This window comes from Tachypleus tridentatus, chromosome 1 (genome assembly GCF_004210375.1).
Source record: "Tachypleus tridentatus isolate NWPU-2018 chromosome 1, ASM421037v1, whole genome shotgun sequence".
Lineage (NCBI taxonomy): Eukaryota > Metazoa > Arthropoda > Merostomata > Xiphosura > Limulidae > Tachypleus > Tachypleus tridentatus.
In genome coordinates this window covers 178,014,457-178,030,837 of record NC_134825.1, presented here as the reverse complement: position 1 = coordinate 178,030,837, position 16,381 = coordinate 178,014,457, and the positions used below count along the sequence as shown (strand labels likewise).

The following is a 16,381-nucleotide window of genomic DNA, read 5'->3' as shown; positions in this document are numbered from 1 at the left end:
TGTCTTTATAAATAATATAACTGCTTCTTATATTGTCTCTAGAAATGATATAACTGCTTCTAACGTTGTCTTTATTAATGGTATTGCTGTGTTTAATGTTGTGTTTATAAATGATATAACTGCTTCTAATATTGTCTTAATAAATGGTATAAATATTTCTAATGTTGTCTTTATAAATGATATAACTGTATCTAATGTTGTCTTTACAAATCGTATATTTCTAATGTTGTCTTTATAAATGATATAACTGTTTCAAATGTTGTCTTTATAAATGGTATAACTGCTTCTAATGTTGTCTCTATAAGTGATATAGCTGCATCAAATGTTGTCTTTATAAATTATATAACTGCTTGTAATATATTCTTTATAAATGGTATAAATATTTCTAATGTTGTCTCTGTAAATGATATAACTGCTTCTAATGTTGTATTGATAAATGATATATAAATATTTTTATATTTCCTTTAAAATATACTTGTGTTGTTTAACTTTTATAAATATGTATGATTCTAGTGTTGTTATCTTAATAAAGAGATATAAGTGTTTCTGTTTTGAACATGTTATAATATTTTTTTATTTCAAGTTGTTATCAGTATTTCACAGAAACTTTGCTCACAATATTAATAAGTGAACAACTTGATAGTTTTAAATAATTTTAACCTTGTTATACTTGAAGTTCTCTAAGATACGTGTTTTCAGCGTGTACCAGCTTGCTTTGATTATAACGTCATCTAGCAACTCGACTTATTAAATTCTACAAGATATTCAGAATGTAAAGTATTATTAATACAAATCATAGCTTAAAAGTTTCAATTTGGATGAGAAAAACAAAACCTTCACCGTCTACAGATGTCACATGCCTCAGAAACTAACATAAACATTCACCTTTACATAACCCTGCTATCTTAACCTTGAATTTTCTGACGGTCAAGGATGGATTTTGTTTTAGCATTTTTATTTAAAGAAAAGCATTGATTGGTTGCTAACAACCAGTAACTTCCTATAAAAGGGGACTCAATTTTTAAGAGAGTATCCCTTGACCTGGTTTCAAAATGAGGATAGCACTAGGGATAGCTCTCTTCTTCCTGTCGGGTAAGTACTTCTTTAATTTAATATCTAGTTTTAGTGCTATATAAAAATACCGTTAATACCTTTAAAAGTAAAGATAAAATAGCAATTGGAATATTTTAATAAGAAAGAAAACAAGTAGTGAAACACTTAAAAATAGGCCTAGCATGACAAGGTGGTTAGGGCATTCAACTCGTCATCTCAGTGTTGCGGGTTCGAATCTCTATCACACCAAACATACTCGCCCTTTCAGTCGTGGGGGCGTTATTAAGTGACCTGCCAATCCTACTATTCATTGATAAAATAGTAGTCCAAGAGTTGGCGGTGGGTGGTGATTAGTAGCTGCCTTCCTTCTAGTCTTACACTGTTAACTAAGAGACGGCTAGCACAGATAACCCTCATGTACCTTTTAAAATAATTTAATTTAAAACAAACAATCTTAGAAAATAGCATTGCATTTTTTAGATTTTCAAATTTCGTTTAAAATTGGTTTTCGTTTTTAAATATTGTTAGTTTCATTTTACGTGGTTCTAACATAATGTTTTTTTTTTCATTATGAATTGGTTTTTGAATACCTAACATAGTGTTTGTTTCATTTTGAATTGGTATTGATGGTTTCTAACTACTTTTCTCCCTTTTTACTGATTTTGAAGTTTTTTAACATAAAGTTTGTTTCATTTCAGCTTTTACCAACGCCAGACGTGGTAAGTATATTTATGTTTTATTATTCGTCAGAACCAGAAGTTAAAACCTGTCTTAAACTGGAGATCTTTTCACTGTACATGATAATATTACGACTATAGCAAAGCTAAGAAAATGATTCGTTCATCTAATCTGAAACTCTTACTTCACTTTAGTATATTTAGAGATAAAACTTAAGCTTCTAAACTACGATAAATTTCGCTTTTGTAGATATACATATGAGCTGCTTGGTTATCAGTCATATCGATATTTAATACACCACACTGCCACTAGGGAAGTTACAAACGTTCATTTCTCACCACTTCCATCACCCAGATACAAAGTTGTTCACTATCTGTTTAAAATATTTCCATTACCTAAACTCTGTGTGTTTCAGTGAAGCCACTTTGCTTTATAATGGTTTTAAATAACTAAAGATCTAAGGTACTTAAATAATTGTTGGTAACGAAAGACCTAAGGTGATTGTTAAAATATGACAATTAAAATAAACAATGAGGCTAAGCAGGTTTTATGAGTTACTTTCTAGTAAGAAACTACAATAAAATTAACAGATTTTCATATATTCTAAAGTAACGTTAACTTCATGGCTGAGCAATGTTTACGAGCTTACCTTTAATAAGGGCTGCACACATGTACATAACGAAATATTGAAAGGAGAAAAGTGAATCTGTGTTTCTTCGCAGATGTCCATTCAGGTCAACTTCACCGGTATGTGTACCGAGGCCGACTTTTGTCTGGCATCCCAACATTGACACCGCAGTTCTCTGGCCTGGAGATCCTAAGTGACCTTTTAATCCAACCGCACCGATCCACGCTGAGTTCTGGACAGGGTGATTACCTAGTAAAGGTCAGTGTTGACAGATGGGTTTTTAATAAAATTAGAAGATGGTAATACTGTGTGTTTGGATTAAGTCACCCGCCCAGGTTTTATTACAAACATTGGACGTAATCAGTTTTGTGCAGATCTCTCAGTGTTTTGTTTCTTTGTTTCAGCTTGAAAATATTCAAGTTGCCAAGTTGCTGCATAAGATAATCCCGGATCCCTATACTGCTGATATCCCAAAAGATTTCTCCCACTCCTCATATTACGAGAAAGTTTTGGGTAAAGCTATACCGGTCACATTCCGGGATGGTTTGGTAAGTGAACTTTTTTATGGAACCATTTTCTCTTTTGTATACTAAGCTGTGTTTTTCGCGACTACTGTCTTATCAAGTTTGTGAAAAATACAACTTCTGATTTATTCTGTCTGTTATTTCTCAAAGCTATAGATGTCTCTAATTTATTATTCCTTATTCATACTGATTTATGAACTATATGTTGTTTTTTTCATACCTACTGAATTCGCCAGTCTTTCGTTCATGATAGGTGTATTGAGTTACCTAGCCTGTAATTTATCATAACAACTGATTTTGCTACAGCTACTGGTTCTCTAGTTTGTAACTTGGTATAACTATTGATTTGTCAGTAGTAAACATGTTTTTCCAGGTCGCAAGTTTTCAAGTACATCCCACTGAACCAACTTGGTCTTTGAACATCAAAAAAGGGATTCTAAGCTTGTTGCAGCTTAATTATGGTAAAATAGCCACCAAAGAAGTGAATTACCAAAACGACAGAACAAGATTTCATCCTAAAGTGTTCAGTGTTTATGAGGTAGGTTTCATAACAAATTACAAACATAATGAGGCGTCTCAATGAAACCTTAATCTTCACTCTCATCCTTTATAAAATAGACACACCCTTTAAAACATATACATACATCTATGTTTTTAACGAAATGAATACTGTAAAAATAGGGTTAAGTGTGATATGAAACTTTTCTATTGCTATTTGTACAGTCGATATGCGCGTGTTGAACAAAGTAGTCACCAATCCTAAGACTCAAAATGAATATTTTGTAAACTGTATTTCAGGAAGAGAAGGGGAGAGGGGGATATTGTAAAACCAACAATTTGTTAGGTTTAGCTTAAGAGCTTTGTAATTAAAAGTTAAACTAAAGTGTAAACTAAACCAACACGCAATTAAGCTTAGATTGCGAGATCTTTAGATTGGGTGAACATTCGATTTATCTTCAGAGCTTTGTGTTCTTATGACAACTAACACTTTATTAGGCCTAGTGTCGTTAGGGTTAACTACACTACGTTAAAAACAAAGAGGAAACTATAAACATTTATATATTGTTGTAAAAATTATTAATTGAACACTGAAATATACGATTCAATGAAACTTTTACTATAAAGCAGACATGTAACATAAAACTGTAATTATAATTTAATTCTTAGTAATAAGTCAATCCTAAAAGTAGTGGTATTAATAAAGAGGGGTTTTGCTCCACAGGATGGAATCGGAGGTCTCTGTGAAACTCAATACATCGTAGATTCCATTCACAGTCCAGACGTTCCTGATTATGATAATGTTCTCAACATCACCAAACTAAAGAACTACAACAATTGTGTTAAACGATCTGTGTTCGGACATGATAACCACGCCATCCGAGGCTGTCCATGGCACTGTTCCCATGAGAAACTGTCAGAAACTGAGCCTGAAGATGTGGAGAAGAAGAGGTCCTGTGGCTGTCCAACTGGATATGAAACTGTTAGTATAGGTTTCTGTTGTGTGAAAGTATTTTACTGTACTCTATAACAACTATGATGCTACGTTACTATATTATTTAAAAATGGGGTTAAAATGTTTATAGTAGTTTACAATATATGATAGTAACGTAACGTAAAGGTTAAAGATAAACACGTACTTGAACGTAAATGAACCTGTAATAAATTATTTCTACAACGAAAACATTAATAATTATTAAAACTATTTTTATAGTGATAAATTAATTGTTAGGTAACAAAACTTTCTAAGCTATTGACGTTATTAAATAACACACTATTTCTAGAATGATAAAATTGATACGTAATAAATTATATTTATAATAATGACATTGTTAAGCAACAATGTACTCTACGTAACACTGTTAAGCAATAATACACTATTGCTATAACAATAACGTTCATTAATAATAATAATACACCCTGTTTCTAGAATGATGACATTGTGAAGTCCTTTGTATCTACAAAATACAACATCAGGGGCACAATCAACAATCCAGTCTTAGAAAGTGTTCTAAGTGAGGGCAAGTCGGTTATCAGTATTGAAGGAAGTGACGTGGTAGTATTAGCTCAGTAAGTACTAAAATTTATAGGTGTTTTAAACATGTTGATGAAAGATCATCCACTCTTTTCCTTACTGGGAACTTTTCACCAGAGTTATCTCAATAAACATTTTTCATAACATGAACGATTATGTATTATGTTTATATAATTGTCATTGAAATTATTGTAATGCTAAATAATTGAGACTAATATCGACTAGAAATATTTGGCAGTTTGTGTATTAATAGCTATACTTGACACTTCCAGCCAAAATCTCACCCTGCGTTCGGTAGAACCTGTGCGAGAGATTTCAACAGAACAGAACCGACTAATTAAATACACCAGCTTGGTCTACGAACTGCCTGATTCCAGAGTCCCACAATCCGACATCTACAAGCCAACTTCATCTTATCGTCCCACAGAAACTGTTCGCTATTCCCGTAACTATCTCCGCCCCAGACAGCTCAACAACCGCATCCCAAGCTTTTTCCAGCATCCTGACATCCAATATCAGGAGTTCGTGAAATCTGAGGAAAAACAGTTTACTGAAGAGCCTTATTCCCAACAATATCCTTCCTCGGAAGACACCTTGGATATCCCCTACCTGTCTGTTGCAACACACATCGACCGCCGAGTGATGCGAAATACTGCCCGGGACATTCTAGAAAGTCTGACCGTAGACGTTTTGCGTGGAGACCTTTCAGTATCAGACGTTATTTCGTTCAAAGTCTTGAATCTGGTTAATGCTCTGTCCGTCCTTAAGGTAGATGACTTGCGAGCCTTGTTACAGAAAGTGCTTCCGGTTGAGCGGAAGTACGGAACTGCAGAAAGGGAACAAGTTAGGAGGTGTGAGAGAACTTTATGTCGTAAATAATATTACTTTTTTTACTTCTAAAATATTCTGTTACCCAGGTTTACATTTATTAGTTACTTTAGACAAAAGTAAGCTGAATTATGTCTAACTTTACATAGTTAGTACATTTGTAAGAAATACAAGAGTTGAAAGCTTTTAATATTTTTAGGAAGTTGTTGCTTGATTCTCTTCCCCTCTCCGGAACCAACGACGCTGTTCTTGTGATCAGACATATCATCGAGAAAGACCTTGTTACTGACTTCGAAGCGCGCGAGCTGGTAGAGGGTCTGCCCAGGAACATCGTATATCCAAATGAACGAACCATTGAGGCCTTATACGTAAGTTACGGTTTGAAAGAAAAACAAACTGATGTTTAAGATTTATTTTCATAAAAACTTAGCCTGTAGAATATATGGAGACATTACGTTTGAGAGACAGTTAGGCAAAGAAGATTGCGGTTCATTGGTGGCATCTCTGGACTGCAGCTAGAGCTGTCAACCAAAACTATGTCAGAAGTCTCCAATCTAAAAATAATATCAAAAACACAACATCAAACACTCAAAGTAGACTTCGCAAAAATAGCTAATTTTACAAATTTAACGTTTTAGTAACACATAAAGTTTTAAACACTTAACATGTTTTACACAAAAGTTGCCGTCAGCTATTAGGCTCTGACGCTACTCTTTGAATACAAATAGAGTAAGATATTGCTAGGATTTGAAACGTTTAATATCTTAAAAACTTTATAGAAATATAATTTACTGATAACGGTTCTAAAATCTTCTCCAGGAATTGACCCAGGTTCAAAAAGTCCAGTCAAACCGCTTTCTTTTGAGCTCAACATTCTTAGCCTTTGCCAGATTTGTTCGTGATGCATGTGTCGTGCCTAACTTACAACAGGAGAAGTTAGTACCAAGAAGAGGTCTTGAGCGAGAAGAATATGACCCTGAAGTTCCCCTGTGCAGAATGGACATTGTGAAAGACTATGTAAAGGTGAGAAGAGCTAATAGATTTACTGTTCAGAAATACCATTTTTATCATCCCTATTTCAACAACAAATATACAAAATTATTACTTTTCACAACCTGTGATATGATCATTTTCAGACACACTCTAATTATTTGTTTTTCTTCTCATGTAGAAAATCAGTTTACTTCTTGAATCTTCCCAAGATTTCCACGAAAAAGTAATTTACATCGAGACATTGGCTAGCATTGGCCACCCTTTGACTTTGGAATACCTCAAACCTTACCTCATCGGACAGACTCCCAGTTGTCTAAAGCTGAGAAATGACATGAATCCAGTCGCAACATGTAACTATCTTCGTCAAGTCATCATCTACACCTTGCACCATCTTGTCACCCGAGATCCAGAGGTGGTAGGTGTCGTAGATTAATGTAATGTATCAATCAAACGTTTTAGTTATGGAAGTAAAACAATGGACGAGATCCAACCTTGAGCTAGAGGGTTGACTTGTATCAGTTTTATTTGTCTTCTTCCAGGTGTTGCCACTACTTACTCCCATCTTCTTCAACACAGCTGAGCCTTACGAGGTCCGGATCGCTGCTTTCACCGTGGTGCTCTTTACCAATCCTCCTCGCCCTCTCCTCGAACAGATCGTCACGCGCCTGTGGTTGGAAGAGAACAAACAGGTGTCTCACGTGGTGTACACCTCTCTCAAGAGCCTGAGCAACACCACCATACCTTGCTTCCAGAATTTGTAAGTATCTAAACACCAACACCAACCTCTGTTTCTGTAATAACCAGAGTTACACCACCATATCTTCTTTCTGTAATAACCAGAGTTACACCGCCACACCTTGTTTCTGTAATAACCAGAGTTACAGCACCATACCTTGTTTCTGTAATAACCAGAGTTACACCACCGTATCTTCTTTCTGTAATAACCAGAGTTACACCGCCACACCTTGTTTCTGTAATAACCAGAGTTACAGCACCATACCTTGTTTCTGTAATAACCAGAGTTACAATAACCACCATACCTTGTTTCTGTATAATAACCATAGTTACAGCACCATACCTTGTTTCTATAATAGCCAGAGTTACAGCACCATACCTTGTTTCTGTAATAACCAGAGTTACACCACCATACCTTGTTTTTATAATAACCATAGTTACAGCACCATACTTTGTTTCTATAATAGCCAGAGTTACAGCACCATACCTTGTTTCTGTAATAACCAAAGCTAAACTACGATCTTTCGGCTTACTTTCTATAGTTACACGAACCACCAAACAACAGCTGTGATTACCTGCTAATTCCAAGCGATAAATTATTTTCTAAAGCACTAAGCAGGAACTTGATTGTCCGTGTTTTCGTTTTTTTTTTCTAGGGCTCAGAAGATCCGACAGGTGATTGAAGGAATCAAACCTCTTGACTTGGGGCTCAAATATTCCTTTCTGAAAATGGCTGAATTTAATGAGAGTAAGTTCAGTATTCTATAACAAACTCGTCTTGAATAGAATGTCAGTTCTATTAAAGTAGAAACTGATGTTAGATATTTCTTTCAGTTCCCAGAGACTACAGCATCAACACGCTCTACCAGTTGACCCACAGTAACGTTTCCACAATCCCCAGAGTAGCTTTCTTCAACATAATGCAAAACACTGGCCCTGTCTGGGATATCCCAGTACAGGTAAGGTAACCGCTCTCTGGTATCTCTCATCTTAAATTCTAAGTTACTCATTGGTTCAGTGATAAGTCTGAAGGCTTAGTCTGAGCACCTATTGGTTCAGTAGTAAGTCTGAGTGTTTATGATATTACAAATGTGGTTTTGATACCTCTGTTGGGCTCAGCATACATAGCCCATTGTGTAGGTTTATGTTTCACAACAAACAAATGAACATTAAGTAACTGTGAAATCTACATGTTTAGTGACACTGAAGAGCGCACGTGAAATTCATATCTTTTGAAAATATTTAGGAACGTTTATACTTATAATATTTTCATATGTCTACTAAAATATAGCATTACGTTAAAATCACGTAATGTGTTCAGGAAGTGTTACTGATATTGAGATTATGGTGAGAACAGTGGGATAACGCGGGATTCAGAGGCTTGATACTTTTATGTGACTTCCCTTTAGCTGTCAATCGTGGCTCAAGGCTTAGAGCAAGTCTTCGATAGATTGGTAACCCGGAGTGAAATCCTTTCTGAACTATCTACCATTCTGTTCGGTTCCACGAAGTTAGGAGTGGAAAGGCTGCGTGAGCGTTACGAAACACTGAGGGATAAATTAAACGTGGTTCTACGAGAACCCGAGGAATTGAAGGTCAGGGTTCTTTTCCAACTCTTTGAGAGGACTTCCCTGTACACCTTTGACAAGGAGCACGTGACGGAGATACTGCAGACAGGTATGATACCAGTTAACATTATATATAACGAAAGTGTTTTAGTCCTGTTATACGCGGGTTTATTTCATCGATAAATTTAATGTTTAATGACAAATATTTTTTGTCAAACAGCCATCCAGTTCTACCAACAACTAGAGCAGCAGGTACGTTCGGGAGTGCCTGGACACTACATCAAGTTAATAATGCCCTCTTCCTCTTTCACTATTCTGTCTTCAGAGATTGGTTTCCCAGTGTTCTTGATCAACCAGAAACCAATCTTACTTTCCGTCCGTGTGAGAGACATTCGTGTTCAAACCCCAACAAGTAGCCGTCGCTCTAGTACTTTTGGTGTGGAGATCCAACCGACGTAAGTCGCACGTTCTCTCACTAGCCGATTCTTCCTTCCCTATAATTTATCATAGTAATATGTCTATATTTCAATGTTTGTGAAGTGAGCTACATTAAAAACCTATCTATGTTGCTATTTATTAAAAGAGTTGTGTTTTTTTCAATTGAAATAACAAGATCACGTTCTCTCTGACCAGGGCCCATTATTCTTCTAACGTTTTTGGAGGGTTTATCGAACCTGCAACACAAACCTGTTATGGAAGTAGCCTAGTCAAAAGATATCACGTGACGCTTCCCCTGAATATCAGTCTACAGCTAGATGTCCGCAGCGACACCTTACGACTAAACATCCAGCCCAAACTCACCAAGATCTTCTACCATAAAACAGACGCTTATACATTTGTTCAGAAGAGTGACTTGGTTCTGCCACCAGAGGAACCCTATCTGGGGGATGCAGTACCAATAAGAACTTTACCGATCCCTCTTAAGGTGCGTATCCTCACTCTGTATGTTTTACCGATCCCTCTTAAGGTGCGTATCCTCACTCTGTATGCTTTACCAATCCATCTTAAGGTGCGTATTCTCACTCTGTATACTTTTACCAATCCACCTTAAGGTGCGTATCCTCACTCTGTATGCTTTACCGATCCCTGTTAAGGTGCGTATCCTCACTCTGTATGCTTTACCGATCCCTCTTAAGGTGCGTATTCTCACTCTATATGCTTTACCAATCCTCTTTATCGGGTACAATTTTTCTAATGATTTGTTTTACTATGACACATTGACGATACGTTTATAAGTCAGATTAAAGTGAATAATATAAAACATCTTTGTCATAACCTGCTATGATTATATATCTGAATTAAGTCTTAAAACAGTTTCTTTGTTTACTCCTTACGTTCTGTGTACATTTTGTGAGGAAAGAAGTTCAAACTGTTCTATTCTAGTACGACGAGAGATACGGCCAAGAAATCTTTGGACTAGGAATCCGTGTACGGGGGGAGGCAGAAACTATTTGGTCTGACCTTCCATTCTACGTGAGCCAAGAGAAGGGTTACTTGGCTGGACTGCTGGAAGCATTCAATAATCTGGACAACACACACCGTCAACTGGTCGTCTCTATCGAGCCAGACAACCGGACTCCAGTCTACGAGGTTAGTTAGAACTAAACGTAATAAGTTGAATTAGGAAATAGTCAACCAATAACGTAACAATGCTGTTTTTGACGTCCTTTATAAACCGTCTTCATCTATTTCCTTAATATCTTTTGGCTTTATGTGAGACTTAAAGTCAATATTAAGATTGCATTACCTTTGACCTTGTGTGGACCTTTAAGTCAATATCACGTTTAGAATTAGAAATATGTTTTAACATCATGCCATTCATCTTGAATTATCAAAATGTAGAAAGCGGTTAGGATTTATAATAAAAAACATGCGGAATTTTGTATACTTTAAAGAAATGTTAAAACAGATGACTATATTTTACCTGCTTTAGTTCATATCTGTTAATAACTTCTGTTACAGTATGCCATCACCTTCCAGTACAAGCGAACTGAAGAAAAATTAAGAGTCCAGAAGGAACATTCAATCTACTCTCAAGTCCGGGAAGAGGACCCAATTTACTCTCAAGTCCGGGAAGAGGACCCAATCTACTCTCAAGTCCGGGAAGAGGACCCAATCTACTCTCAAGTTCGAAAGGAAGATCCAGTTTACCGTCAGACGTGGAGGGAGGATCCTCTTCACCATCAGATCCGTAGGAAGAAACCTTTGTACAACCAGCGGAGGGAGGAGGACCCGCTCTACCGTGAGACACGGAATGAGGACCCGCTCTACCGTGAGACATGGAAAGAGGACCCGCTCTACCGTGAGACACGGAATGAGGACCCGCTCTACCGTGACACACAGAAGGAGGACCCGCTCTACCGTGAGACACGGAATGAGGACCCATTTCACTATGGACTTCTAGAGAAGACTTATTCTTTGTTCAAAGCACCATTCAGTTTTTTCAAAAAAAATATTGACGTGGATAACTCTGAACGGATCACTCCAAAATCCAGCAGCTCGAGAGTGGAGAAAGATACTGTAACTCACTCCCTCAGGTTGACGTTAGAAGCCAGAGGACATATCCCTCTAACCAACGTACTCAGCATTTTTTATACCCGCACTCTAGACTCCAGGACTAACTGGATCAAAATTCATCTCCAGAAAACTCGTCACGAATCCTACAAATCATATCCGGTCGAGGTAGGTAACGAAGTCATTTCGTATTATCGGAGGTGAATTTAAGTACGTTAAAATATTTTGTTATGATTTTGAATAGTAGCATTTTGTTAAAAGTTTAACGTGCCCGTTCGAAGTTTAATTTGAAGAACGAAAACAAAAACAAAAACAATCTTCATGCCTTTAAGATGTTCTTTATCGAGACTTTCACAGTAAAAACATTAAACGTGATGGAAACAACCGATACATTCATAATAACAAGATAACTATTGTTCCATATAGGTGTGTCTCAACTCAGTGATTCAATTCCCTCCGACACCATACGTGTTTTCTTTTGACACAACGGCAACTAAGGATCAGAGAATTTTCGTCGATGCAGACTTGAGATGGGGTCATCAGTGTTTGACAGCAGAAAATAAGAATGTTGTCATAAAGGTAAGCAGTCTTAAATGTGTTACATGGTGGATAAAACCAGTAACTAAAGCATTGTATATTGAAACTTGTGTGTACAACTTTATATCAATATCTCTGTTTCAATAATGCTTATTACTTACTACGATAGGCCCGGCATGGCCAAGCGTGTTAAGGCGTGTGACTCGTAATCTGAGAGTCGCAGGTTCGCATCCCCGTCGCGCCAAACATGCTCGCCCTTTCAGCCGTGGGGGCGTTATAATGTGACAGTCAATCCCACTATTCGTTGGTAAAAGAGAAGCCCAAGAGTTGGCGGTGGGTGGTGAGTAGCTTTGTGCGAAATTCAAAAACAAACTTACTACGATGTTATATATATCAGAACCTCTCTAGTTTACATTATCAAAATACCAGTTGTAATAGTATAAAACCTTCAACTGCTTACTACAGTGTTACGTATCGAATCTTGTAGACCATACATTAAACTATTTATTTTATTAATAGGCCGTTTTCGAGAAAAGTCAGGAGCAACTGAACGTAATTCAACCGCGAACGGCCGTAAGATTGAGACACTACACATTTCAGTGGACAGTGGTCACTACCGTGGTATTACAGGCAATGCCAGGTTGATAAGCAGATTGGCAAGTCACAAAGTTATGCCTGCAAACTTGCCGTGGTAAACGACAGCTATCTCGATAAATTCACGGTGGAGGTCAACTATGAAGACGTAAGTTTTAGTTATAGATCAACAAATATGTGGTTCAGTATAGTTTTCATGGTGTGGTACAGTGTGGTAGTGATGAACATTGGTGTGGTACGGTGTGGTTGTGATGATGACTGGTGTGGTGCAGTATGGTTGTGATGAACATTGGTGAGGTACAGTGTGGTTGTGATGAACACTGGTGAGGTACAGTGTGGTTGCGATGAACACTGGTGAGGTACAGTGTGGTTGTGATGAACACTGGTTAGGTACAGTGTGGTTATGATGAGTGTTAAGTCATACACTTAATAGATAAAGCGAGTTACTGTAATTTCAGATTCCTCTTTACCTGCTCAACATAACTCAACATCTGGACTTGGCTCTCAAGACGTATCTATATCCTCGTCTCCAGAACAATCCTGTAGACGTTCGCAATCCCGACAGTAAGATCCGTATTACTGGCCAGTTTGTCAGACAGCTACCCGGAGTGACGCTGCTTGACTTAGTTATTGAGAAACCCACAGAAAACACCGTCTTCAGAAAGATCTATGTGCCCTACCTGAAACCAGTGTCCACACTGAAACCTGTGGTAGAGAGACACGTCAGCGTAATAACTCCTGAAGTGGAGCGTAAGTAGAAATTTGTTTAGTGACAAACATTTCAATATATATAATCTTTTACTGACCGCCGTGAAAATTTAAATGATTAGTAAATGGAGCATCACTACTTTCAAAGTCTGAGACCTATTATATAACTTCTAACTGAATTTATTGTACAGTTACCTACTGTGTAGAAGTACTGTAGGCCAATGGTCAGTACCATCCTTCAGATGAATAGAGCGCAAATGTTCCGTTGTGTACGTTTCAGCTGAAGCTATAAAACAGATCGTGTTTTGTTGTTTTTAATAACTTTAGTTTTTTACTTAACTCACTGGTGACACCAATATTTTGGAATCTGATCATGTCTTTTCTTCAACAGCTGTGTGCTCTTTGATGGAGAAGTACATTACGACCCTTGACAACGTGACGTTCCTTCTACCGGAGACAAGCTGCCAGTACCTTCTCTCCAAAGATTGCTCCCATGAGGAAAGATACGCCGTTATTGTGAACCCGTCAAGGCGTGAGAGGGTGTGTAGTTTCGAATATTGTTTAGAATAGATGGTGTTGTGGACGAGCTTGTAGAGCTTCCACCTCTTTACGGGTGTAACTAAATACACATAGTCAATGTATGTAAGAGTTTCTTGAACCGTATGAAACAGGTGTACTAAACGTTTTTACATATCGCTAGTATGAAACATTAGGAGTTAAGAAGATTGGTTCTATAGGTGTTTATGTGGGAGTTGAAGAGATTCATTTTATAGGTGTTTATGTGAAAATTAGGTCCATTCTATATGTTAACCAGATGCGGTCTTTATTCACAGTCTTTGCTCGTGTCCATCTCTGGTCAACAAATCAAATTGCTTCCTTCGCTGAAACAACGCTCTCCCGTCGAGCTTGTGATTAACGGTCAGACACGAACTTTGACACTTGGTCAGCCGGTCAAGACAGGATCTCAAGAATTCCCTGTGTACATTTACCTGGAAGAAACTGTATCCCGACCTATTGTGGTTCTCCAAGCAGAGCGAGAAGGCCTGGTCATCGAATATGACGGTGTGAATGCAAGAGTTAAGGTCAGTGTTTTGCAGCAGCAAATAACAGAGAAGTTTTAAAATTGTTGGTTTATTGTCGGAACAGAAACAAATAACAGAGAAGTATTAAAATTGTTGGTTTATTGTCGGAACAGAAACAAATAACAGAGAAGTTTTAAAATGTTTGGTTTATTGTCGGAACAGAAACAAATAACAGAGAAGTTTTAAAATTGTTGGTTTATTGTCGGAACAGAAACAAATAACAGAGAAGTTTTAAAATTGTTGTTTTATTGTCGGAACAGAAACAAATAACAGAGAAGTTTTAAAATTTTTGGTTTATTGTCGGAACAGAAACAAATAACAGAGAAGTTTTAAAATTGTTGGTTTATTGTCAGAACAGAAACAAATAACAGAATTTTTAAGCAAACGTCTAGATTCGTCAAAACGCAAATTTCACCACACATCCGTTAAACAAACTCTTAGAAAGAGAAGTTACAATAATTCAACACGTGGTGTTAAACTTCCCGTCTTTTCAAACACTGAGTAGTTGTAATTTTATTCTAGGTATCTCCGAGGTACAAAGGTAAACACTGTGGTCTCTGTGGGGATTTCAACGAGGAGAGCTATAGGGAGTTCGTGGGACCCAACCTCTGCGTTTATACCGACAGCCAAGATTTTGTCAACAGCTATGCCCTCAAAGACCAGCAGTGCCATATCCCATCCCAACCCATCTACCCTGTTGTGTGTCCTCGCACGAGACAGTATTATCAAGAAAAACCCGTCCAAGAAGAAAGTTGGTTCCAGCGTACTCACAAAGAGCGTCTCGTTACTGAACCCAGATGTGTCAGAAACAAAGTATGGATCAGGTACCGAGAAAACAATATCTGTGTCAGCACAGAACCCGTCCCTGTCTGTAAAGAGGACTGTATCGGAAGCTTGGAAACCCAGGAGTTGACTCGTCACTTCCTCTGTCTGCCCCACGACAGCCCTTCAGTGAGAGAGTTGCTAGAAAAGGTGAAGTCTGACACGGTTGGGGAACTCGTTCCAAACCACATGGATAAAATAGAGGTAGCCAAAACGTGCCACTCTTTGTATCCGTAACTTGTCATTTTTTATTGTTAGATTTGTTTTATTTTCTCAACCTTTTTGTTAGTTTTCATTCAAATAAAGCATTTTATAAACGTTTAGTAATATTGTGAAAAGTACTTTTTTACATCACTACAGTTAAATCTCCGAAACAAGGATCAGCTGCAAGGATTTGTTAATTGTTCTAACTGATGTACTGTAGTTTAACTTATAACATTCACTCAAGTCTAACCAACAGTAAATAACAGTAAACATTCACTCAAGTCTAATTTATAGTATACAATAGCAAACTTTCACAAAGTATAACTAACAAATAAAAGTAAATATATACTCAAGTCTAACTCACAGTAAACATTCACAAAGTCTAACTAACAAATAAAAGTAAATATATACTCAAGTCTAACTCACAGTAAACATTCACAAAGTCTAACTAACAAATAAAAGTAAATATATACTCAAGTCTAACTCACAGTAAACATTCACAAAGTCTAACTAACAAATAAAAGTAAATATATACTCAAGTCTAACTCACAGTAAACATTCACAAAGTCTAACTTACAAATAAAAGTAAATATATACTCAAGTCTAACTCACAGTAAACATTCACAAAGTCTAACTTACAAATAAAAGTAAATATATACTCAAGTCTAACTCACAGTAAACAACAGTAAACATTCACACAGTCCAACTTACAAGTGTTCACAGATTTAAATTATTACGCCGCCCATCTCGCGAATAAATGTTGGAAAAAAGCTAGAAAATTTCTTCTTTCCGAGTCCGAAGAAAGCTCTGTTATTATCCATTCCAAAATTTGATAAGATGTAGGAAATGTCTGGAGGGCTTCGAAGGGTTAGACTTTCATT

General features: G+C 37.0%; 2 protein-coding genes across 2 annotated transcripts; both read left to right on the top strand.

Moving 5' to 3' along the window:
- Positions 1–960: 960 nt before the first annotated feature.
- On the top strand, positions 961–15,619 carry LOC143231168 (vitellogenin-3-like). Its single transcript, XM_076465829.1, has 25 exons — positions 961–1,092; positions 1,752–1,772; positions 2,454–2,617; positions 2,764–2,907; positions 3,257–3,421; positions 4,106–4,363; positions 4,811–4,950; positions 5,188–5,766; positions 5,943–6,111; positions 6,563–6,766; positions 6,915–7,151; positions 7,276–7,493; positions 8,128–8,219; positions 8,306–8,430; positions 8,881–9,148; positions 9,260–9,494; positions 9,673–9,964; positions 10,423–10,629; positions 11,002–11,721; positions 11,980–12,132; positions 12,610–12,832; positions 13,143–13,434; positions 13,784–13,932; positions 14,226–14,474; positions 14,997–15,619. Exons 1-21 carry the CDS (start codon positions 1,053–1,055, stop codon positions 12,733–12,735), a joined length of 4,557 nt encoding a protein of 1,518 aa, XP_076321944.1. The 5' UTR covers positions 961–1,052; the 3' UTR covers positions 12,736–12,832; positions 13,143–13,434; positions 13,784–13,932; positions 14,226–14,474; positions 14,997–15,619.
- On the top strand, positions 12,905–15,533 carry LOC143233784 (vitellogenin-1-like). Its single transcript, XM_076470446.1, has 5 exons — positions 12,905–12,955; positions 13,143–13,434; positions 13,784–13,932; positions 14,226–14,474; positions 14,997–15,533. Exons 1-5 carry the CDS (start codon positions 12,905–12,907, stop codon positions 15,531–15,533), a joined length of 1,278 nt encoding a protein of 425 aa, XP_076326561.1.
- Positions 15,620–16,381: the final 762 nt, after the last annotated feature.

What these genes read in the sequence shown, in the direction of transcription:
- LOC143231168 (XM_076465829.1), top strand. Translation starts at nt 1,053, where the DNA reads ATGAGGATAGCACTAGGGATAGCTCTCTTCTTCCTGTCGG. An exon ending in AGCTCTCTTCTTCCTGTCGG is followed by an intron (nt 1,093 to 1,751) that starts GTAAGTACTTCT and finishes GTTTCATTTCAG; the next exon opens with CTTTTACCAACGCCAGACGT. An exon ending in GGTGTGGAGATCCAACCGAC is followed by an intron (nt 9,495 to 9,672) that starts GTAAGTCGCACG and finishes CTCTCTGACCAG; the next exon opens with GGCCCATTATTCTTCTAACG.
- LOC143233784 (XM_076470446.1), top strand. Translation starts at nt 12,905, where the DNA reads ATGAACATTGGTGTGGTACGGTGTGGTTGTGATGATGACTGGTGTGGT. An exon ending in ACCCGTCAAGGCGTGAGAGG is followed by an intron (nt 13,933 to 14,225) that starts GTGTGTAGTTTC and finishes CTTTATTCACAG; the next exon opens with TCTTTGCTCGTGTCCATCTC. An exon ending in GTGTGAATGCAAGAGTTAAG is followed by an intron (nt 14,475 to 14,996) that starts GTCAGTGTTTTG and finishes ATTTTATTCTAG; the next exon opens with GTATCTCCGAGGTACAAAGG.